Raw genomic sequence first — 23,170 nt, forward strand, 5'->3', positions numbered from 1 at the left:
TCTGCAAAGTTCTAGGATCATCTAAACATCCTTACAATTAACTCAAAAAAAAAGTTACTTGATCCACCCTAAATTGGTTGAAGCCTTCCTCACATTGATATAGTTATATGTTTCATTTGATAGGGTTGTTAGATCTTCAATCTTTTGGGGTGTTGGAGAGGTCTTTTGATTACCCACCAACGATTTGCCGGACATTTGCTCGTAATTTTTGATAGGGTTGTCAGAACTTTAATTTTATGGGCGCGATGGAAGGGTCTTTTGATTACCTATTTAACGATGGGTCGCATGATAGGACAACGTTTTCATCAAATTATCTGAGATCCGGCATAAATAACACTTTAGTGCTTATAACTTTTGATAGGGTTGTCAGATCTTCAATGTTTTGGACTTAGAAATACCTCTCTGAAAATGTGAAAATGAAAACCTGACGGGTTTTCTTTCAAAAACCATCCTTTTTACAATCTTCCGAACTTTTGTTAAAATCGTTTTTTTTTGCATAACTTTTGAAATACTTTACAAAACTTCATAATATTAACTAGGGTCTTGTGGGACCCCAAGACGGATCGAATGAGAACAGAACGGTCCAAATCGGTTGAGCAAGTCCGGAGATAATCGAGTGTTTTTTTGCGGTGTTAAGAAGATTATTTTTCGAGCGATTTTATAGCCTTTCCTCAGTAATGTAAGGTTTGCACTTCGGGAGAAACCGGTCAAGAAAAATTTCAAATGGGCAGCAGCGGTAGCGAAAGTAAGCCAGAGAGGGTGAAGAAAAGCCCCAAGAAAACGTTCCCTCTCTTTTGTTCTGCCGTTCGTTAAGCTGTTTCTTGACCCCCTTTCTTTTGAAGAGCATACCGGCCCAAAGGTGAGGAGGGCAAAAAGAATCGTATATGCTAGAGAACCAGCGAGCTGAAGTTACCGTTCCAACCTATTTTGAGGGGTTGGGAGTTGGAATGTTAAAGTGGATTACAAGGAGTCGTCTCCTTGTAATGATGATTGGATACCGTATAGCGATGCCCAAGAACTTAGACGACCTCCGAGATATTCGGATTTGAAAGGGAAAAGTATTTGATGGGATACTTCGCCGACTTCTCCCTCATGTGGAAAATAATCCATAAAAAAATATGTATGTGAAATATGATCCAACAAGCGATATTTAGCAAGACCACCTACAGACGGATTTCTCAACATTATTCTTTGTAACAGAGTGAAAGGTCATCACAAATAAAGCAATACTAACGACGAAATTACTTGGTGAGCTTTTTTTTTCGAGTTTTTATTGGACTTTTTATAGTTTTTGATAAGTAATAAATTAATTGTTTTTTTTTTATTGTTTGCAAAGAATAAACACTTCTATTAGCTCTGAACTTACGACAATATGTGATACTAGTAGCTTTACCAGTGTGTGTGATAGATAGAGTTGATTAAATGGTTCTCGTGTGTACTAGGATTATAACATTGTTTTCACCATATTCCAGTTACTTAACGATCGGTATCATACGGCATCGTTTTATAGTGTTTTTACGTTTACTGCTAGTAGCTGTGTAGTGTAATGTTTCCATCTATATATTGGTTATATCGGTAATAAGAAACTACTGGAAAATCCAATATTTTCATAAAATTAAGAACAAAAATAGCGTAAATATTCAACTTTTTTTTTCATTACCTCTAATTCTAGTTGAGATGCGCTGCTTTCGTCGTTTTCGGACGACCAACGCGCAATTGTGAGACAAACCAATCATATGCTTCTAGCTCTAACATTTGAGCTGCTGCTACTACTGGGTGTGTGTGTTTGTGTGTGACAATTTTTATTTCGACCAACTCTGACTACTAGTAGTTCACACACGCTTTTAGTTCAGTTCCAACTTTTTTTTTTTGTGATTTTGAAAATCATGCCTTTGGTGTGTGTGTGTGTGTGCCAAGAATTTTTCTTTTTCGTTTCCAACTAATTTCCTGTATTTCTGTGGCTAAGATTTTTTTTTGTTTACTTTTCTCCAAACTTTTTTTCACCCTACTTTCGAATTAATTTAAACGTTTGTTCGATAAAATTGATAGAGAATCTAGCTAAACTTTTTTTCTTCTTTTCTGTCTTTTTTTATGATTTCTAGTGACTTTGCCAATTTATTACTACAAACAAACTTAAATACGTATGAGAGTAATAAGGCGAAACAATTCCGGTGTCAGCGTGGTGGGTAATCAATGATGCATTAAATGGAGGACTTTGAATAGATACATGTTAAATTATTGATTCAAGTGTTTACTTTCTACAACACTGCCTATTACAAATTGGATAAAGTTAATTGTAAAAACTTTCTTTATTTCTTCTAAGCAAAAAAACAAAAAGAAAAACCTAAATGGAGCCGCCCATTTCTGCATCGCGCTTAGCTCACACACTGAGTTCAGATAAAGATAACATCGTTCAAGGACAAAAGCCCTTTCTAAATCTTGGGCAGCTTCTGCGCCACCACGAGCGGGTTCTCGCGCTCCAGCAGCTTCTTGCCCTCGAGCTTAAAGTCGTACGAGCAGTTGTGCGCCTCCGCGTACCGATGCTGGGCGCAGAAGATCTTCTCGCAGTGGCACCGCATGATCATGATGACGCCCAGCTTGCGGTTACACTGGGCGCACCGCAGCTTCTTCGACTTGACCGGCTCGGCGGGATGGTGGTGAACCGACGGCGGCAGCTTCTTGCTGGGAAGTTCGCGCTCGATGCTGTCGCGGTCGTGGGTGGAGGGATCGACGCCAGCGTCAATTTGTCGGATCGCGGACGCGGACGCGCCATCGTCGCCGAGCAGTTCTTCCGAGGCGCTCTCCGAGAAGCTGCCGCCGGGGTGAGTTTTGAGGAGTAGCTCGTCCTGCTGGAGGATTTCCGGCAGGAGCAGTGACTGTTTGTTGGCGGAGGACGACTTTTGCGAGCGCAGCTTAGAGGAGGACGCGTTCGAGCTGCGGCTGTCGCCAATGTTGATGTACTCGGTATTGTCAAAGATATCACTGGTGTCGATCTCTACAAAGTCGTCGAAGAAGGAGTCGATGTTGAAGAGACTTTCGTCCGAGGGGAAATAGTAGTTGGCTGCCGATGCCGAGTTATTGTTGTTGTTGTTGTTGGTGGGGTGGTGGTGGTGATGGTGATGATGATTGTTGTGGTTGTGGTTATTGTTGCTAAACGGAGACGACGTGTTGTTGAACGCGGGCGGATGGCCGTACATCAGTCGTGTTCGGTGGTTCGGATCGGTCAACGGGAGTAACCGATGGGTTGCGCCGGTTGCACCGTTCGTTTGATTACTACTACTGCTACTGCTAGTTTGAGTATTGCTACTTGTATTGGTACTACTACAACCGCCACCGGAACAGCTCAGTCTGGAAAACCTATACTCGAAATCGGTAAAACTGTCGTCGATCAGATTCGAGCCGCTTCCGCTGCTGCTGTTCAAATCCGAGTCGGCGATACTATCTAAATTGCTAATACCGGGCAGAAGCTGCCCGCCACCCTGTTGACACCGTAAAATATCACTGGACTCTCCGTTCTTCATCGAAAACGCCTTGTAGCGGTTCAGGTTCTCGTAACTCCGCACGTACGCCACGTGGTCATTGTTACGATGCTTTAGCAGCGGCGACAACTCACCGTTGTCGCTGCCTCCAGTCTTTTTCTTAGTGGTCGCGTTGACGCACTCCAGCTCCGACGTTGAGCAGGACAAACCCGCATCGTTCAGGTTGGTGTAACCTCTTCGGTACTGCGACGGGATCGCGTCCAGCCGGGACAGCTGCGGTGCCAGGTTACAGTTGGTACCTCCAAAGTTGTTCAACAGCGTCGGACTGCTGCCGAACGTTTTACGAAACTCGTTCAAATCGATCGACTTGGACTTGTTGGCCTGGCTCTTGTAGATCAGGTCCGATATGCTAAACAGGTCGTCCTCGTCCGACGAGATGGACAAATCACTGTGGATGAACCCGTTCGACGTACGCGGATTGGAGGCCTGCTCCTCTTCCTTGTCCTTACCGTCGCCGGATCGCGCATAGTTATTCACCGAATCGTTGGACAACGCGTTCCAGTGGTTGATCTCCAGGTTCGAAACCGCCGGCAGTTTGAACACGGAACCGCCACTGGCCGTCGCACCGCTTCCACTCTTCTCCATCAACCCGTTGTTGATAAACTTCAGCTCCAGCTCGTTAATCCCCAAGTCCGAGTGATGATGATGACCAACGCCACCGTAGTGCGGAGCCCAAGTTCCCCCACTACCACCACCACTGCCGGACGCTCCGCCACCAATCGCAGCCGTAGTGGCCGGCGGTGGATGTTCGTACAGCTGCAGCAGCGATCCGGACGTGAGCTTGCTCTTTTCGGCGGGACCGGGCGCCAGCGAAGATTGACCTTCGGCTGCGGCCGTACCCGCCTCAGCCTGCAGCTTTGCCATCGAGTTGAAGTTCTTGGGCGATTCGCCGCGCAGCGCAACCGTCTCCAGCTGCGGGTAGGAACTATGGAACGATTCCACGGGGGAATCCTCGCGAATCAGCAGCTTGGGCAGCTCGTACGTGCTGTTGTCTGCAAATGGGAAAGAAAGATTTTTAATACAGGGTGGCCACTAGGGTTCGATTCCTTAGGCAAAATTGAGCATCTGTGCCAATTTTGCGCAAAATCAGTTGAGCTTCAGGAGTCGCTAGATTGTTGAATTTAGCGAAAAAAATCTTTTCATTCACAAACGTCTTCTTTGAATTGTTAATTACTTTTCAGGATCAACTCGGATCGTTTTGCACTCTTCGACAAAATTGAAGAGTAATCGTAATTTTTGATTTTCTCCATACTTTTTTAAAAAAAATCAGATGCAAACTTAACCATTCATAAGCGACTAAGCTAAGCTTATGAACGTTGAAGTTTGCATCTGATTTAAAAAAAAAGTATGGAGAAAAGCAAAAATTACGATCACTCTGCAATTTTGTCGAAGAGTGCAAAACGATCCGAGTTGATCCTGAAAAGTAATTAGCAATTAACCTTGACTAATTTCCCTCAAAATTGACTCAGAGGCTAAATTTTGCCCAATAAATCGAGCCACAGTTATCTCCGAGGATTTCCCAAAATTTGAATTTTCAATTGTCACTTTAGTGGCCACTCAAATCCCAGCATTTTTGAATGCCCCGACTTTTCCAGAACCTCAAATAATAGAAACTTTTCACCCAAAAAATTATTGCGGAAACTGTTCATGAAAAAGTGAACATCTAAAAATGTTTTTGCCCCTCAAAATTCAGTAAAGTTTTACTGAATTTTTAATCAACTGAAATTTCAGTCAACGATTCAGTAATTTATATTTTGCTGAATTCTACGATGATAGATGATTCTTTCTTGTGTGTCTTGTTGTGTTTTCTTGTGACAGTTTGACAGATCATCTGCTGAAGATTCAGCATTCGTTGCTGGTATTTCTAGATCAAGATTTGATTTGTCTTGCCACACTATAACAAATGCTGTTTTTGATACATATATTTCTCAAATCACATTAGAAGTTAAACAGTACCATAAAAATCTTATTTTACCGTAATTATTGTTTTTCGATGGGAGAAAAGTTGGTGGTTTGGGCAATCCTCCCAACCCCAAAAGTTTGCGAGCTTGGAAAAATGTCAAACACAAAAAAGAACGAGATTGTTTGTGTGTTTGTCATAGTCTAATACCTCCTTCAATCTGTCATGTTGAAATGTCACTTAAGGAGTCAAACACGAAAAAAATCGAGTTTGTTTGTCATAGTCTAATACCTCCTTAAGTGACATTTCAATGTGACAATTTGAATGAGGTATTAGACTATATGACAAACAAACAAACTCGCCATTTTTTGTGTTTGATAGTTTGCCAAACTCGCAAACTTGTTTGCGGCAAAATAACAAATATTCGAGCCAAACATTTCATCAGGGCACAAAAGCAAAAACCGTGATTCGAGAAAATCGCTTGCAAAAAATGGACAACTTGTTTCAATTCCTATTTAAAAAATAAGCTTGACTGATGGTATTTTTACTGATGATTCGATAAAACACATCATTATCCTCAACTCTGCTTTACTGCTTCTTAATTTATGTTGATTTTCGCAATAAAACTCATAATTTTAAAAAATCTCGTTTTTAGGCCCTTTAAGCTTTCCAACTGATGTTCATAATGGGCCCTTTCTAAATACAATTTCGAAGAGAACTAAAAGGGAACTAAAGCGCTGTCACCGGATTGTTGTTTTGAATGATGTTTATGGGCCCTTTTGTTTAGTTAGAAATAATGAGGAATTTAGTGGAAATTTTGATAATTGGTGAAGTTTTGTGATTGAATGGTGTAGATAAGGTATGTAAAACATAAAAATTCTTCAAAAGTGTACTGAACAGCAACCACGGGTCCGTGTATTTCGATGAAGTTTTTTTCTGCAGAAATGCTTGGTGAAAAGTAAACCAAACTTTGCTTTGAAGTGAATTAGTGTTAAGACTGTATGAAAAGTTCACTTTATAACACAAAAAGTTCCACAACTACGAAAAACTAACGAAAAACAAAAGGGCACATTTGAACTTTTATTTTGGGTTTGGAGTGAAAATTGGTATGTGCCCTTTTGTGTTTTTGATTTTTGCAATGGTAAATTGTTTGCTATCAATCTGATTCTTGGAGGGCATGTAAGGAGTGTACTAATGAGTGGAATAGTGGAATAATCCCGAATGTTTACGTTTTGATTTTGTGCCCTAATGAAATGTTTGGCTCGATATACGCAGGCTGTCGTTACTGCAAACAAAAAGAAGGCAAACTGCCAAAAAATGCGAGTTTATTTGTTTGCCGTAGTGTAATAGCTCCTTTACTGTTACTAATTTTTCTACAACCTTTTCGTTCATTGTCGAATTTCAGCAAAAGTGATGATCGCATTTAGTTATATATTTTGCTGGAATGGCAATCCAAAATTTACTAAGCATGATTTATAGTTTGCATTTGCAATCATAATTTATAAAAATTAAAAATTTTACAAAAAAAATCTCGCACAAAAAAACATCGATAATTCACTATAATTCAAATGATTATTGAATAATTACAAAATGCCAAAAAATATTCTAAGCGCAGAGGAATGCATTCTAAGTTGATTGCACTTAAATTTATTTTTAAAATTTTGAAGCTTTTGAAAAATAAATTTGGCATTCAGTTTTTTTGAGCCCATTTTGAAAGTCAAAAACTTGGAAAAATAATTACAACAGCCTAATTTCTAAACAAATTAAAAAAATATATTGAACATTTTAGTATACATAGAAACTCAACAAAAAACTTTTAAAAAATACTTGAGGCATGGAAGCACTCATAATTTCGATACAAAGAGAAAAAATCAAATCAAAACAATCAAAATAAAAAAAAATAAAAGCTCAAAAATACATAAAATTTTATAATGCATTTTAAACATTACCAAACATGCAGTTTTTGGTCCTTTGTTTCAATAGGAGAAGAAAAATATTAAATTTTATCATTTATTTTCAAGAAGTTCCTCGGAAAATCTTATTTTTTCAAAAAGATGAAAATAAATAAACTACTTTAAAGAAATTTTGAATTTATAAATTCAAGATGGCGGCCAAAATGGCGAGAAAATGTACTTCGTAATTTTTAAGGCAATCAACCATTTAAATTTGAATAAAATGGGGTCACCGAACTCGAATTTTATGTTAAATGTAAGAAAATAAAGAAAAATCCCACAATTGTTTGTTGTTTATGGTTAGATTATCTGAAGCCTCATACAATTATTCGGAATATGTAGTCTGGACTGTATTTAAACGTCTTCAATTTTATTTCAAAGAAAAATCCAGTTTTATAAGAAATTTAACTCTATTTTTTCGCGAAACCTTATTTTGCAATGGCTTAACCCTCTACAACCCAACCCCGCCCGTTTAGAGGCTTCGATCTAAAAATTCGCCAAAAATTCATTTTTCAACCAATTTTTGATCTTTAAAAAGCATTGGAAATAAGAACTCTTAAAATTTTAGAAAATTTTGAGGTTGGAAGTTTGACTTGATTTGTGTAACTTTGCCGGAAACGGAATCGACGTAACACCTTATAATGTGGGCACCGAATACCTATATTAACACTTAGAATTTTTGCGTCTGCCTCGGGATTCGAACCGGCGACCTCTGATTTGTGAATCCAGTGCACGGTCCGATTGATCCACACAGGCAGACGGTAACTGTAACTTTGCCAATGTTTTTAAAAATGTCATTTTTTGGGGGTCAACTTTTAGTGTTTTTTACTAACATTTCCTAAACTTCAAGTAAAAAGAAGTATGAAGTTATTTTTGTAGTGTCCCAGACTATGCCTCTACGCATTTTTTTTTTTTTTTGCAATTTAAATGCCATTCTATAGCAGATTTGTGAAAAACAAGCAAAAATTAAAAAAAAAATAGATAGGCCAAATGTAATAATAGGAGGTGGTAGAATAGGTCAAATACTACCATAAACAAACATAAACTAAACAAGAAGAAATGCAAATTGAAATACTAAAAATAAAGCAAGAGAAGTAAAGTTTTTCGTAGAACAAAAGTTGCTCAAAATGACCTTCTGAACACGGGAAAAATAAAAATATTCGAAAAAAAATTGGGCAGTTAACTAAATCAAGAAATCTGGAATCTTTTCAGTTATTTTTGCAAATTCCAATATTTTGTTTTGGTATTTTCATAAAGCAATTTTTTTCAATAGTTTAATTTTGTTTTTATATGCTTAAATTTGTTGTTAAGACACGGATTGAGTGTTGTTAAATTGAAAATCGAATAAAATATTACAAAATTATTCAAGAGATAGATAATTATTTTCAAACGAGTAATGCTTCCGACTTTTTGACGAAAATTCTGAAAATTCCCGACTTTCCCGATTTCCTGACTTGAGTGGCCACCCTGAAAATTCACCGAATTAAAATGCTTACCATCCGAGGTGGACTTGTACAGCGAGCGGAACGTCTTGTCCAGCCCGCTGCCGACGGACCCCTTGTCGAAGGCAATCTCCGTCGAGGCGAACCCGCCGCCGCTGGCCGCCTCCTTGTTGAACATGCTTTCCGCGAGCAGATTCGCGGAACAATCGCCGCCGGCCATCGTCTTGAGCCGGTTCGTCATCGTCACATCGTAGTCCCGGATGAACTCGTCGATGTTTTTGAGGGAGGCGTTGTCTACGAGTTTGGCGCTGGACGTGTGACTGCCTCCGCCGCTGCCGTGGTGCTTTTTGGAGGTCACCATTTTGTTGAGGGCGTCGTGCGAAATGGTTCGCAGCTTGGAGGGATTATACTTGAGCAGCTCGATGATGTCGTGAAGCGACGCGGACGAGAGCTGGTGCTGGGACTGGGTGCTGTTGTAGCTGGCGGCGGTCGCGTGGTGGCCACGACCACCCGTCGTCGGGTCCGAGTCCATCCGGTTGAAGATCCCGTTCGAGTGGTACGACAGCGACCGTTCGAGCCTGCTCGGATCGCGCACCGTAATGTCGTTGCCGGACAGGTGGTGGTGGTGGTTCAGGTTCTTAGCACTGATGGTTTTGAAGGAACGATTGCGCTGGAGATTTTCGCGTATCTGCGAGTGGCGGTCCAGTTCCGCCCGACGGGTGTTAGCACTTGTGGGTGCGATGGCGACGTTCGGATTGGTGCTGGTCGTGATGGCGCTCTGGAAGTTGATATGTGGGAGAAAGGGTTCCCGCGTGGCGGTCGCTATGCTGGCGCCGGCCATCTGGGACGTTGATGTGTGGGGGCGCTGGTAGTGCGGCCCCGTCGGACCGATCGGACCAGCCGAAAAGGTGGGACGGGCAATGGGGGATCTTTCCTCCTTGACGACGACTTCTTCCGAGAGGGCGCCATTCGCTATTTTCTTTTTCTTCATGTTCAGCTTGGTTTTGATTTGATTCAATTTCTGCGGGGTAGAAAGGACAGCTGTTAGAACAATGTTAGCTTCGAAAGCCCTCACCGTACGAACCTCTGCCGTGATTTTATCATCGCGTTCCTTCTGCGTTTCACGCTCAAACTCCTCCGCGTCCAGGTCGGCACAGCTCTGACTGCCGATGGTCCTCGACACGGATCCCTTGATGTTGTCCGACGCCTTCTCGGCGCGCACCTTCATCAGCCGGTGGATGTTCTTCTTGTTGACCAGCAGCTTCAGGCCGGGCGTCTTGAAGTTGGCCGCGTCTTGCCTGCAGTACGAGAAACATTAATATCCAGGGTGACTTACACCCAAGGAACGCCAAGTTCGCCGAACAACGCCATTCTACAGTGCAAACATTCCAGAGAGCACGGAATGCCGGTGCGCAAAAAATATGATGAACTCGCTCACATTCCACAGCACAACCGCCACACACAATAAAATCAATTAACAGATCACGTAACACGATTGCCCGAATCTCGCGGGAGTTGCGCGCGCGATCGCCCTCTGTCTGTGTGTGTCCAGAGCTGCGACGAAGACGTCATCGCGGTGCAGAAGATTTCTGAATCCAAACGACATCTGTGCACAACTACAGCCCCGCGAGCGAGATAATATTCAAATTGAAAAACTGGAATATCTCGGAATATATCATGAAGGTATAGGAGGAAATCTCCTTTGTCGTCTGTCTTCGGAGACGAAGAAGTGGTGGCGGGGGAGTGTCCTCCTTTGCCTGCGACGACATTTCCGGGGAGTGAACGATACTGAAGAAGCAAAAAAAAAATCACGAGGCCCCCTTTTCAACTGTGAGGTGATGTCTAGCAGTTATTTATAACTACACTCTCGCTTGTCATATGGTTGTGTTCTGCGGAGATTGGTCTCGCGTCATGAGCCCAGCAGAACGAAACGACTTGCTTGCTTGTAAAGTAGATCAATTGGCATCGATCTGCGGCAAGGCAGAAGAAGGGGAGGCGGGGCACGTGACATCCGACAAGAGGGTGGCAAAAATGAAGACAAACTGAGAAATTGCACTCAATCGTTATCGAGAGGAAGCGCAATCTGCTGAAAACAATGGACCACTAAAAGTAGTCCCGAGTGCGGCAGCAGCAGCAGCGAAGCTATAAATAGATTCTAACCGTTCCAGGAACGGCGACCAACCCACAAAATAAATTAATCATACTGACCTTGACAGCACGTCGCTCATGTCGAACCAGTTTTCGTAGTCGGAGATGGTGACGACCCGCTTGGACGATATCGGGCCACCCTTCATGCCGAGCACCAGCTTCAGTCGGGAGCCGTTGACCAGCGGGACGTCCCGCATCTCGGTCGCGTCCGCCAGCTCCCGGTGCTGGTACAGCAGGTGCTGCTGGCTGACCGGAATTCCTGTGGGAGGAAAAGAGGGAGAAAGGAGAATCGGTTAGTATACGCAATGAAAATGGATTGAAAAAAAAACGTATTGTCTACAAAAAATAAACCTAAGAAACAGAATCATGTTCTGAACAAATGTTTGTGTGGATGTGTGTAGGTGAGTGGACAAAAAAAATTGTCACTCGATTATCTCCGGACTGGATGAACGGATTTTGGCCGTATTTGTCTCATTCGATCCGTCTTGGGGTCCCATAGGTCTCTATTTAAAATCAGCAAGTTTAGTTAAGTACTTCAAAAGTTATGCTAAAAAAACCATTTTGGCGTATGTCTGGAAGATTGTAAAAAGGGTGGTTTTTGCAAGAAACCCTATCATGTAACACATTTTCAGAAAGGTATTAAAAAGACCTTTCCAGTGAGCCCAAAACATTGAAGATCTGACAACCCTAACAAAAGTTATTAGCACTTAAGTGTTATTTATACACTTTTTGGAGGCCGGATCTCAGATATTTAAATGAAAATGATGTCCTGGTCCCTTATGCAACCCGTCGTTAGTTAGAGAATTGAAATACCTTTCAAATGAGTTTAAAACATCGAAGATCTGACAACCCTATCAAAAGTTATCAGCACTTAAGCGGATTTTGACCGTATTAGTCTCATTCGATCCGTCTTGGGGTCCCATAGGTCTGTGTGTGTGTGTGGTCCAATCCAATACCCGCTAACCGGTAGCGAAATTATGGGAAAGTATAATTTGTATCAGACTGTGTATATGCCGAATGCTGATACAACTTATCTTAGTCCCGGGTATTAGGTGGTGATAGCCCTCGCGCTGCTTCCAACGACCCATTTCAGAATGGCAGAGATCCTAGCGGCCCAATTCCGAGGTCGTTGGGCATTGTCCGGCCCCGCCTTAACATAGAAGCAAGCACCAGACGGATCCTTGATCTATCTTAAGACTCCCAATCCCTACAGGCAAATCAGGGATCAGAGCGTATATAATATGAGAAGAATACAACATGTTTTATAACCTTTAGATGGCCGACTGGTTAGAGTCCCAGACCATCAATCCAAAGGTGTGAGTTCGAATCCCACCTGACTCTGTTTCGTTTTTGTTCATATTCAAAGTTCAAATTCTTGATCCCAAATTTCAAAGGTACCGACCGGGATTTGATCCCTGAACCTTCTGCTTGTGAGGCAGAAGCCGTAACCATTAAGCCACGGAGCCGGTCTCCGTCTTGGGGTCCCATAGGTCTCTATTTAAAATCAGCAAGTTTAGTTAAGTACTTCAAAAGTCATGCTAAAAAAACCATTTTGGCGTATGTCTGGAAGATTGCAAAAAGGGTGGTTTTGCAAGAAACCCTATCATGTAACACATTTTCAGAAAGGTATTAAAAAGACCTTTCCAGTGAGCCCAAAACATTGAAGATCTGACAACCCTAACAAAAGTTATTAGCTCTTAAGTGTTATTTATACACTTTTTGGAGGCCGGATTTTAGATATTGTGATAGAAATATTGTCTGAATCTTCCATGCGAACTATCGTTGAACAGGTTTTTTATCAGACCTTGCCAATGAGCCAGAAATGGAGCCTAACATTTCAAAAGGGCACATAACTTTTGTAAACAATAGTGTATCCCTTTCACTCAAATGACAGTTTACATAACGTGTGAAAGGGACACACTCTTGTTTACAAAAGTTATGTGCCCTAATGAAATGGCAAGCACGAAATATTGAAGGTCTGCGAACCCTATCAAAAGAAATTAGTAATAAAGTTGATTTGTTAAACATGTTAAGGGGGAATGTTGCTATTTTAACTAATGTAAATGTATTGACTTTGTGAATGTGAGGAAGGCACCAACCACCTAAAGGTGGGTTAAGTAACGTTTTTTTTAGGTAATATCACTCAAAAAAGTGGTAATATTCAACCTACTAAATTTTCAACATTCCAACATTCACCTTTTTTTTTGCTGTGTGGAAATGATAAGGCATATTGGGATTATGTTGAAATTTACCATTTTTGTACCAACCCAGTTTCTTTTGGACATCTTCTGTATTACAGTCCTGACTCGATAATTCGAAGGCCTTGATGTATTTGGTTTTTTTTTGTCGCGCTTTAGTATAACAACTAACAACCCTTAAACTACTAGGAAGTGATATAGATTTTTTACATCCAAGATGGCAGCCGAAGGTGATGATGAAATGGTGAGAAAATGTATTTGGTTATTTGATAGGCGATCAACCACTCAAATTTGACTAAAATGTGGTTGCAGAACTCGAATTTGATGTTAAAAGATCAACCTTCTACGATTCGTGGTGCCCAAGAATTGAAGTTTTCAAAATAAAAAACGTGGTTTTTTAAAGTATAAATGTTTAAAAAGACATTGATTCCATACGTCAGAAAAAAAAAATCGATCGCCAGTTGAAGAGGCAGCTGTTCGGTTTTCATGACACAACAGAAAACAAAAGCTGTCCAAAATTAGCTCCGCGAAATTCTAAATTGAGCTGCAATCGCTATCAACAACAACAACAACAAAATAGGTAAAGCGAAAAAAAAGGAACATCACGCGCCACGAACTCGTTCGACCTTGACTGGTTACATTCACATTTGTGCGGCAATGTTTTCGGATTGATAAGCTTGCGCCAGAGTACTTGATAAGCACCCGGTTGGATTATTTTTAAAATCCGGCTGGAATGTTCGTATTTTGACCATTTTGACGGACACAAGAAGGATGGCTCGTTTTGAACTTTTATTCCAGTCACTAATGAAGCCCTTATTGATTGTAATCAACTGGTCTCATCACAGTGCATCCCGCTGCAAGTGATGATGATAAAAGTGCACTTTTCTGGCTTCCAGAGATTCAATATTGACGCCCACGCCGCAGTAGTTGGGCGCGTCGCGGCGTCGCCATCCAGCGGTTTCAACCCCTGCAGTTGGCATGGAGATTCCATGGTGGTGGTTCCTGGGAAGGGCAAACAGGCGCGTCGAGGATATTCGATATCGACCCCCGGTGGGAGTACGTACCTAGTTGGAGCTTGGAAAACAGCCCGGTAAATTACTGTTTATTTTAGGACAAGGCTTCACTTTTTCATCCAGGTTCGGGCGCATAATTACTAGGAAGGACGTCGATGCAAGGTGAGAAGCAATTTTAAATTGACGTTTCATTGTGTACCATTTTACAGTATACCTGTTACATTGATTGAAGGGTTGTTGTAAAGTAGAATCTGCAGGACATTTTTGGCAAGAATGAATGAATGTTTGAACATTCAACGTTTATTATCAATTGCAATGCTAAAAATAGAGTATGAAAGCTTCTAATTAATAGCAATCTCCCACCCCACCACAGACAGACAGGACTAAGCCACAATCATGCCTGTCAAAAAGGGAAAACATTAGAAGACAAAACAACACGAACCAACGGACAGACGGGGTCGTTTTGTATATACTAAAATTAAACGAGCGCCGCCGCCGTCGCATCGGTCGCTCTTGGCGGAACTCTGACGTCCTCGTCTCTCGCGAAAGAAGGCTGTCTTTTAGGTCAAGACGCAATTTTGTTGTTATTGCCAACGCTCGTCGTCGTCGTCGCGCGCAGTTTAAAGATGTTGGGGTGGAGATATCAAGTTGAATGGGATTACCGTTTTGGCGAAAGTGTTGCCACAACTAGATAATTTGAGGTGTTTGAACATTTCGATCCTTTTAGTATTCATTTTCCTGACTCGAAAAATTACACCGACCAGCAAAATTTCTGCGCAGGCTCAACTCGAGGGGAAGCATATTTAGACTGGGCCGAATGGTTTTTCTTCAAACTTCATATGGAGAATTAGTGCTGTTCGCTACTCCCATATATTGCATGCAATTTTTGGATTGCATGCAACAGCGACGAACCGCCATAATTCTCCATACAAACTTTGGAGGGAAACCATTCGGCCCAGCCTAAATATTTCAAAAAAATAAAATAAATCAAAATGCACGTGTTTTTGTGGACTCCAAACTTCATGTTTCCCCTCGAGTTGAGCCTGCGCAGTCATTTTTGTCAATTTTTGTAGGTCAGTGTTAACTTTTCTCTAAGGCCTTGAAGACCTACCAGCATTAATAATAAAGGAGGTATTAGACTATGACAAACAAACACAGTTTGACTACTTTGTTTTTTTTTGCCTGCATTTGTTTGCGTTAGCCTGCATACATTTGCTTTGATTACGAGTTTGCCGCAAACAAGTTGGGCAAACTGTCAAACACGAAAAATGCAAGTTTGTTTGTTTGTTTGTTTGTTATACACCCTTACCAAAAATCATGATTTTCTGAGTTCAATATACACTTTTTATACAAATTTTTGAGTTCAACCCATATAACCATTTTTAGAGTCGTGTGGTGTTCGTGGGGGAGATCAGTTGGCGAAACGACGCGCGAGAATCCGCGAGAAAGTGCTAGAAGATTCTTGAATTCATTGAAAAAATGTGTCGCGTCGTGGCCTTGCGAATTGGGCCCTTAGTCGTGTGGTGTTCGTGGGGGAGATCAGTTGGCAAATCGACGCGCGAGAATAAGCGAGAAAGTACTAGTAGATTCTTGAATTCATTGAAAAATCCGCGAGAAAGTGCTAGAAGATTCTTGAATTTATTGATAGAAGGCTTTGCGTCGTCGTGTATATATTGTCTTTCTGTTGTTGAGCCGGTTGTTCGCGGTCCGGACCGGGTAATTTCGTGGTGAAGTTTGTTACAAAGAAGTCGTGCGCGAAGAATTTCATGAAATCGATTGAAACAGTTCGGTGTATCAGCACTTTGTAAGGTTTACATGATAACGAATAATACGTTGCTAAAAAATTCATTTCGTTTTGAAAGCCCTTCCCTTAGCTACGTGGCTCGGAAGGCACGCCGACGGTAAGAAGTAAAAAAAAATACGGGATTGTGTATATAATTAAGTTCTTCTCATAACGTCGAACCTCGGAAGGCAACGATTATGTTTCACTTTCTGGTCATATCATCTACCAATAATAAATCCGGATCTATTTTACGTCACCGAATAATGCGTTAATTCAAATTTCATTTCGTTTTGAAAGTCCATCCCAAAGCATTGTTGCTCGGATGGCACGCCGGCGGTTTGAAGTAAAAAATACGCGAATGATAAGTCCTTCTCATAGCGCCGTAGCTCAGAAGGCAACGATTATGGTTCACATTCTGGTCATATCATCTACCAAGATGAATCCTGACCTTCCCTTTCCTTCCCCTACTCACACAATTCCCCCACTTCCCGTGATGCTTGAAGGAGATGCTGTGGATTCAACGGTCTCATGCGGTGTCAACAGGTATAGAGCGACAAACTCTGTGTCTGATGAGTCTGCAACTTCAACTATCGGACTAACATTCCTACCTTTGTTGAACTGCATCTCCTTGGGGGGGCGCCGGTATTGACTTAAAGCAGAGATCTTCAGGGGTTATACAGTGAGGATGATTAGCTCCCACTACTCATCTGTTGGTTCATTGTGTAACTTCAGCTGATCCGTCAATAACGGAGTAGCAGCTCATTGGCAGTCAACCATGCTCATGCTCAACCCATATAACCATTTTTATGGTTGTAGTACATGAACTCAAAAAATCGTATGAAAAGTGGGATATTGAACTCAGAAAATCATGCTTTTTGGTAAGGGTGTAGTAGAGCGATTGTCAAACACACGGTTTGACAGATGTGCAGCAGCTGCTGCTTAGAAGCTTTCTGAATATTGAAATATCCTTAGCAAAAAGTTTTTTACCATCATTAAATAAAAGTTAGGGTTAAACATTGTTTTGCCTTTCATTATTTGTCCATAAACATTGCCAAGATTTCATTGCTTTAAGAATTTCCGTAACATTATCATTCGTATTCATATCAGCCCTTTCCACTTGTTGTTCCTGCATTCTTCGCAGCCCTGAAACAGCTGCGGTGGTGAAGTGTCAAAGTCGAATTTTGACATTCACTCAGAAGAGCAAAGTATAAGAAGAAAAAGAAAAATGCGGTAATAAATGATCGAGAAATTTGTACCTGGTGGCACGTCAGTTCGTCAGTGGTCAGTGGTATAATACCTCCTTAACTATTCGAAAATCTGTATCTTTTGAAAGAATTTTCCGATCGATTTGGTGTCTTGGCCAAAGTTGTAGGCATTGATGAGGAATATTCAGAAAAAATACACAAACAACTTTTTGTTGACGAGTTTTAAATTCATTATTTTTTCCGAAAATTCAACTTCTTAAAATCTGTATTTTTTATCTGAGCTTGTCAAAATGAACATTGTCATTACCAAGGTTGTTTATCGATAAGATTTTCGTCGATAATATTATCGTCTGACGATAACGATAATGTTTATCGTTATCGTTTTTTCGATAATTCTATCGGCGATAATCTTATCGCCGATAATGGACGATAACTCGTTTTTTAAATCTTCCTAAAATCGATTAATTCAACCATATCATGTTAAATTTTCATTGCTTTCACTATTTTTTTTTAAATGTGGTAAGTTTCAATCACTAGCGTGCCCAGCTCATCGAGGAAGGTGGGGCAACGATATGGACGTTTTGAAAATTCCGTCATTTATGGACACCCCCTGACCAAGTTTAGAAAAAAAATCTGAGGATTGTGGGGCAGTTGCCCCATGTTGCCCCAACCTGTGCACGCAAGTGATTTCAATACATAAATATCTACTCAAAATTGTTCACAAAATACCGTATTTTTTCGAAAATACTCAAATCTTCACAATGTGCAATGTGGTTAGTTTTAATACATAAATATGTACTCAAAATTGTTCACAAAACACCGTATTTTTTTCGAAAATACTCAAATTTTCACAATGTGTAATGTGGGGTATCAAGCGAAACGAAATTTTGTATGTTTTTTTTCGCTTTAATAAAGCATTTTTGTAAAATCCTTTAATTTTCACAAAATACCGTATTTTTTCGAAAACACTAAAATTTTCAAAATTTGCGGTATGAGTATCAAACGGAGCGAAATACTATATTTTTTTTCACAAATTACCGTATTTTTTTCGAAAATACTCAAATTTTAAAAATGTGCATAATGGAAAATTTCTCACAAATTACCGTATTTTTCGAAAATACTCAAATTTTCAAAATGTGCAACATTTGTATCAAACGAAACGAAATTTTGCATGCTTTATACATACATTCATACAAAATTCGTTTAATATCTATGAATATTGCAAGTTAAAAAAAACAGTATTTTCGAAAAAATACGGTATTTGGTAAAAATTTTAGTATATTACAAAAAAAACTCAATTGAATTTAAAAAGCAAACAAATGTTTGCCTCTTTTTATACCCATATTGCAAATTTTGAAAATTTTAGTATTTTCGCAAAAATGCGGTAATTTGTGAAAATTGTAGTATTTTGCAAAAAAAAAACTCTAATAAATTGAAAAAGCATACAAAATTTTTTTCGTTTGATAACATTTGATATTGCAAATTATGCAAATTTGAGTACTTTCGAAAAAATGCGTTATTTTGTGAACAATCTTGTGTGCATATTTTACTTTGAAACTGACAAGATTTTCAAAAAATATATTCTTAGTGTAAGCATTGAAAATTTAACATGATATGATTGAATTAAGTCGATTTTAGGAAGATTTTAAAAATGAGTTAATGAGTTATGAGATTTCAACTTTTGAGGTCAAATTGGCATTCTATGTCAAACCCTTGAAGTTCAAAAACGAAATTCCAAAACTGGTAGCGAGTACACCATATTCTTTTTTTAAGTCACCTTTTTTTAAACGATTCTCGATTTACGCAACTTTTTTTAAGTCATGGCTTAAAATGAGAATGTCCATGACTTAAATTGAGAATATGACTTAAATTAAGAATCTTTGGGATTTCGTAATTTGTCGGAGAATTTTCATCATGTATCAATTGTATTTGGTTTAGTTATGTTATTAAAACATTTTAGCATGGTTTTGGAACACCTGGGATGTTCTAGTCCATCCGAAACTTCCGGAAATTTTGTGCAGCAGGCTAACCGAAGAAACAAGTTGAAACTTCAAAATTTTGACAACGGATCCTACCCAGACTGCTTCAGTGAGTGCGGTAGGCTACAGTGCATTGTTGTAACGACTTATTGGGATGATCTGGGACATCCAAGGACTCCCTGGAGTTAAGATCTGAGGGTCTACCGCCGTAACAAGCAAGAGGTTGACGGTTTTTGACCTCGGGACATATCCGCATGGCTTCAGTGAGTACGGTAGACTACTTTGCTGATGTGTTGGGATGTCCTGGGTCATCCAAGGACTCCCTGGAGTTAAGATCTGTGGGTCTACCACCGTAACTAGCAAGAGGTCGACGGATTTTGACCCCGGAATATACACGTATAGCTTCAGTGAGTATGGTAGACTACTTTGCTGATGTGTCGGGCTGACTTGAGTCATCCAAGGACTCCCTGGAGTTAAGATCTGAGGGTCTACCGCCGTAATGAGCCAGAGGTCGATGGGTTTTGACCCCGGGACTCACTCGCATAGCTTCAGTGATTATGATAGACTAATTTGCTGATGTGTTGAGATGTTCTGGGTCATCCAAGGACTCCCTGGATTTATGATAGACAACTAGATCTTAACTCCAGGGAGTCCTTGGATGACCCAAGTCAGCCTAACACATCAACAAAGTAGTCTGCCATACTCTCTGAAGCTATGCGGGTATGCCCCGAGGTCAAAATCCGTCGACCTCTTGCTTGTTACGGCGGTAGTCCCACAGATCTTAACACCAGGGAGTCCTTGGACGACCTAGAACATCCTAGAACATCAGTAAAGTAGTCTACCATACTCACTGAAGCTATGCGGGTATATTCCGGGGTCAAACTCCGTCGACCTCTGGCTTGTTACGGTGGTAGACCCACAGATCTTAACTCCAGGGAGTCCTTGGATGACCCAGGACATCCCAACACATCAGCAAAGTAGTCTACCATACTCACTGAAGCCATGCGGATATGTCCCGAGGTCAAAAACCGTCAACCTCTTGCTTGTTACGGTGGTAGACCCTCAGATCTTAACACCAGGGAGTCCTTGGACGACCTAGAACATCCTAGAACATCAGTAAAGTAGTCTACCATACTCACTGAAGCTATGCGGGTATATTCCGGGGTCAAACTCCGTCGACCTCTGGCTTGTTACGGTGGTAGACCCACAGATCTTAACTCCAGGGACTCCTTGGATGACCCAGCACATCCCAACACATCAGCAAAGTAGTCTACCATACTCACTGAAGCTATGCGGATATGTTCCGAGGTCAAAATCTGTCGACCTCTTGCTTGTTACGGCGGTAGACCCACAGATCTTAACTCCAGGGAGTCCTTGGATAACTCAAGATAACCCAGCAGATCAGCAAAGTAGTCTACAATGCTCACTGAAGCTATGCGGATATGTTCCGGGGTCAAAATCCGTCGACCTCTTGCTTGTTACGGCGGTAGACCCACAGATCTTAACTCCAGGGAGTCCTTGGATGTCCCAGATCATCCCAATAAGTCGTTACAACAATGCACTGTAGCCTACCGCACTCACTGAAGCAGTCTGGGTAGGATCCGTTGTCAAAATTTTGAAGTTTCAACTTGTTTCTTCGGTTAGCCTGCTGCACAAAATTTCCGGAAGTTTCGGATGGACTAGAACATCCCAGGTGTTCCAAAACCATGCTAAAATGTTTTAATAACATAACTAAACCAAATACAATTGATACATGATGAAAATTCTCCGACAAATTACGAAATCCCAAAGATTCTTAATTTAAGTCATATTCTCAATTTAAGTCATGGACATTCTCATTTTAAGCCATGACTTAAAAAAAGTTGCGTAAATCGAGAATCGTTTAAAAAAAGGTGACTTAAAAAAAGAATATGGTGTATCAGGAGTCAAAAAAGTTACTCCCAAAAGACCAAAATAATTAATCGAATTAGGACAAAAACCATTATTTTACCGTTTTCAACCGTTTAGTTTGCAAATCGTTTTTAGTACAATTTATTTTGACCAGGAAGTGCTAGAAGAAAATTATTCTATAGCGCATTATGGGACGACGAACAGCGTCGGATGAGACCGGTTTCGTCCAAATCCGTCCAGCCACTTCCGAGATATCGAGGGACATTAATTTGGATAAAATTGTTTTAATGCACATTACAGTACATTTCTGGGAGTAAAGGCAAAACATTAAATAATATTATAATCTATAATTTGGAAATGTGACACCTACATGGTGTCGGCTAAATATTTCCAATCAACGTCATAAAGCTAAGCATTCTTTAAAGATTCCCCAACACATACCTTCATACTTCTGGATCTTGGACTTGATGTAGCCGACGGTGTCCCGATCGCTGACGGTCACCTCGAACTCGGACCCGGTCAGCGTTTCCACGATAATCTCGTACGACGGACTCCACATTTTTAAGCCGCTCGAGATACCACCAATCCAAAAAAAAACGAACGTCCGATGTTCTCCGGTAGAAATTCCTCCGGGCAGACCAACGTCAACGACAACACCAACAAAACCACGTCGATTCCGTTAGGCAACTGCGACGACCGAAAATTGCATTTCACGCAACCTTCAACCAAAATTAAGACGGTGTTTGTTTCGAACCGCGCGGCACTGCACACATACAAGCGCGCACGTACACTAACGAAATGGGTGTATTTTATTTTTTTCTTCTTCGTCTTCTTCGACCGACTGCGGGGTGGAAAAGAAAAGTGACACGAGTCGAGTGAAATTTTTTCTCCCCTCACTCGCCACGAGATTGGCTCCTGCTGGTTCTGCTACTGGTGGGCTTCAAACTTTTGAAGGACAGATTATTAATCATTCATTTTCCTCGGTTTTGGTTCTTCGATTGATTTGCAATCTGTGCAAATCTTTGTTGTTCGTAAACAATCACTTTTACCCCAAAACAATTCACCAGAATTACTCGCAAAAATTTGCAAGACGAATTTTGCGCACAACTTTGCTTCTTCGTCGAATGAGTCACGGCTATTTTCGCCCCATTACGGTGGGCTGGACCAGCTGTTCCCGGACCGGAAGTCGCGCTTCCCACAGAATCTGCTCAATCTGGCGACTCGCGTCAAGCAAAAACGCAAAAGGAAACGACCTCGACACACACCGTCAATCCGATCTTCCACCCAAGTAGGCGACGACGACGACGAAATGCGTTTCAATTTTGGTCGACGACCATCTTTCTTTTGCCAGCCGTCAGCAGATTCGAGAGGGGGGACGACGACGTCCCCGTAGAGTTTCCCTCCTCAGCCACACGATCCCGGAACGCTCGGCGGCAACGGCGACGACGATTCCATCCGGGAAGTAACACGGATTGCACACGGGACCACCGACTTGTAATTTCCGAACGCGAAAAAATAACGAGACGGAAAAATCTGGATCTCGGGCCACTGCTGCTGCTGCTTGACGACGACGAATGATGATGACTCGCGCGGTTCGGATTGCAACAGCAGTGTTGCTTGAACTGTGTAAACGCGTGTTGGTGTTGGTGAGAGTTCGAAAAATGTCAAAAAAGAACGAAAAGAACAGTTTTCGTTCGAAAAAAGGTCTGGCCACGGCGGGTGATTTTCGAAGTGACTGTTTTGAACACTGTAAAGGAAAATCACACTTTACTGAGATCGTTTTCGTAATTTTTCATACGATTTTTTCAGTTCGACTACGATTACCAAACGCCGGGTCTGGTGGTTTTTTTTCGAGACTTAATTTGCCTGAACACGCCTTCTATCGGATGGGGAAGAAAAACGTCGGTCCATTTGCGTAAAAGAGGTTTAGGGTGCCTTCAAATGAGCAGAAACTTGCTTCTCAAATTCTTAAATTCTTAAAATTCTTGATATTCTTAAAATTCTTCAAATTCTTGAAATTTTTGAAATTCTTGAAATTGGGTACTAAATTTAGCCCTAATGCCCTATGTCAATTTTTATGAACAACGGTTAAAAATACGATCAAAAACCATTTCTGATCCT

The 23,170-nt window shown here is 41.0% G+C and overlaps 1 protein-coding gene across 1 annotated transcript; it reads right to left on the reverse strand.

Moving 5' to 3' along the window:
* Positions 1–1,241: 1,241 nt before the first annotated feature.
* LOC120413678 (hybrid signal transduction histidine kinase A-like) lies at positions 1,242–22,621 on the reverse strand. Its single transcript, XM_039574609.2, has 5 exons — positions 21,491–22,621; positions 11,042–11,240; positions 9,918–10,131; positions 8,888–9,854; positions 1,242–4,531 (listed from the first exon to the last, which is right to left on the reverse strand). Exons 1-5 carry the CDS (start codon positions 21,606–21,608, stop codon positions 2,433–2,435), a joined length of 3,597 nt encoding a protein of 1,198 aa, XP_039430543.1. The 5' UTR covers positions 21,609–22,621; the 3' UTR covers positions 1,242–2,432.
* Positions 22,622–23,170: the final 549 nt, after the last annotated feature.

The sequence above is a fragment of the Culex pipiens genome, chromosome 3 (assembly GCF_016801865.2).
Source record: "Culex pipiens pallens isolate TS chromosome 3, TS_CPP_V2, whole genome shotgun sequence".
Classification (NCBI taxonomy): domain Eukaryota; kingdom Metazoa; phylum Arthropoda; class Insecta; order Diptera; family Culicidae; genus Culex; species Culex pipiens.

Coding starts and splice junctions, on each gene's coding strand:
- LOC120413678 (XM_039574609.2), bottom strand. CDS start 21,608: ATGTGGAGTCCGTCGTACGAGATTATCGTGGAAACGCTGACCGGGTCC. Junction 10,132..11,041: donor ATGAGCGACGTGCTGTCAAG/GTCAGTATGATT, acceptor CTCGTACTGCAG/GCAAGACGCGGCCAACTTCA. Junction 9,855..9,917: donor ATGATAAAATCACGGCAGAG/GTTCGTACGGTG, acceptor TCTACCCCGCAG/AAATTGAATCAAATCAAAAC.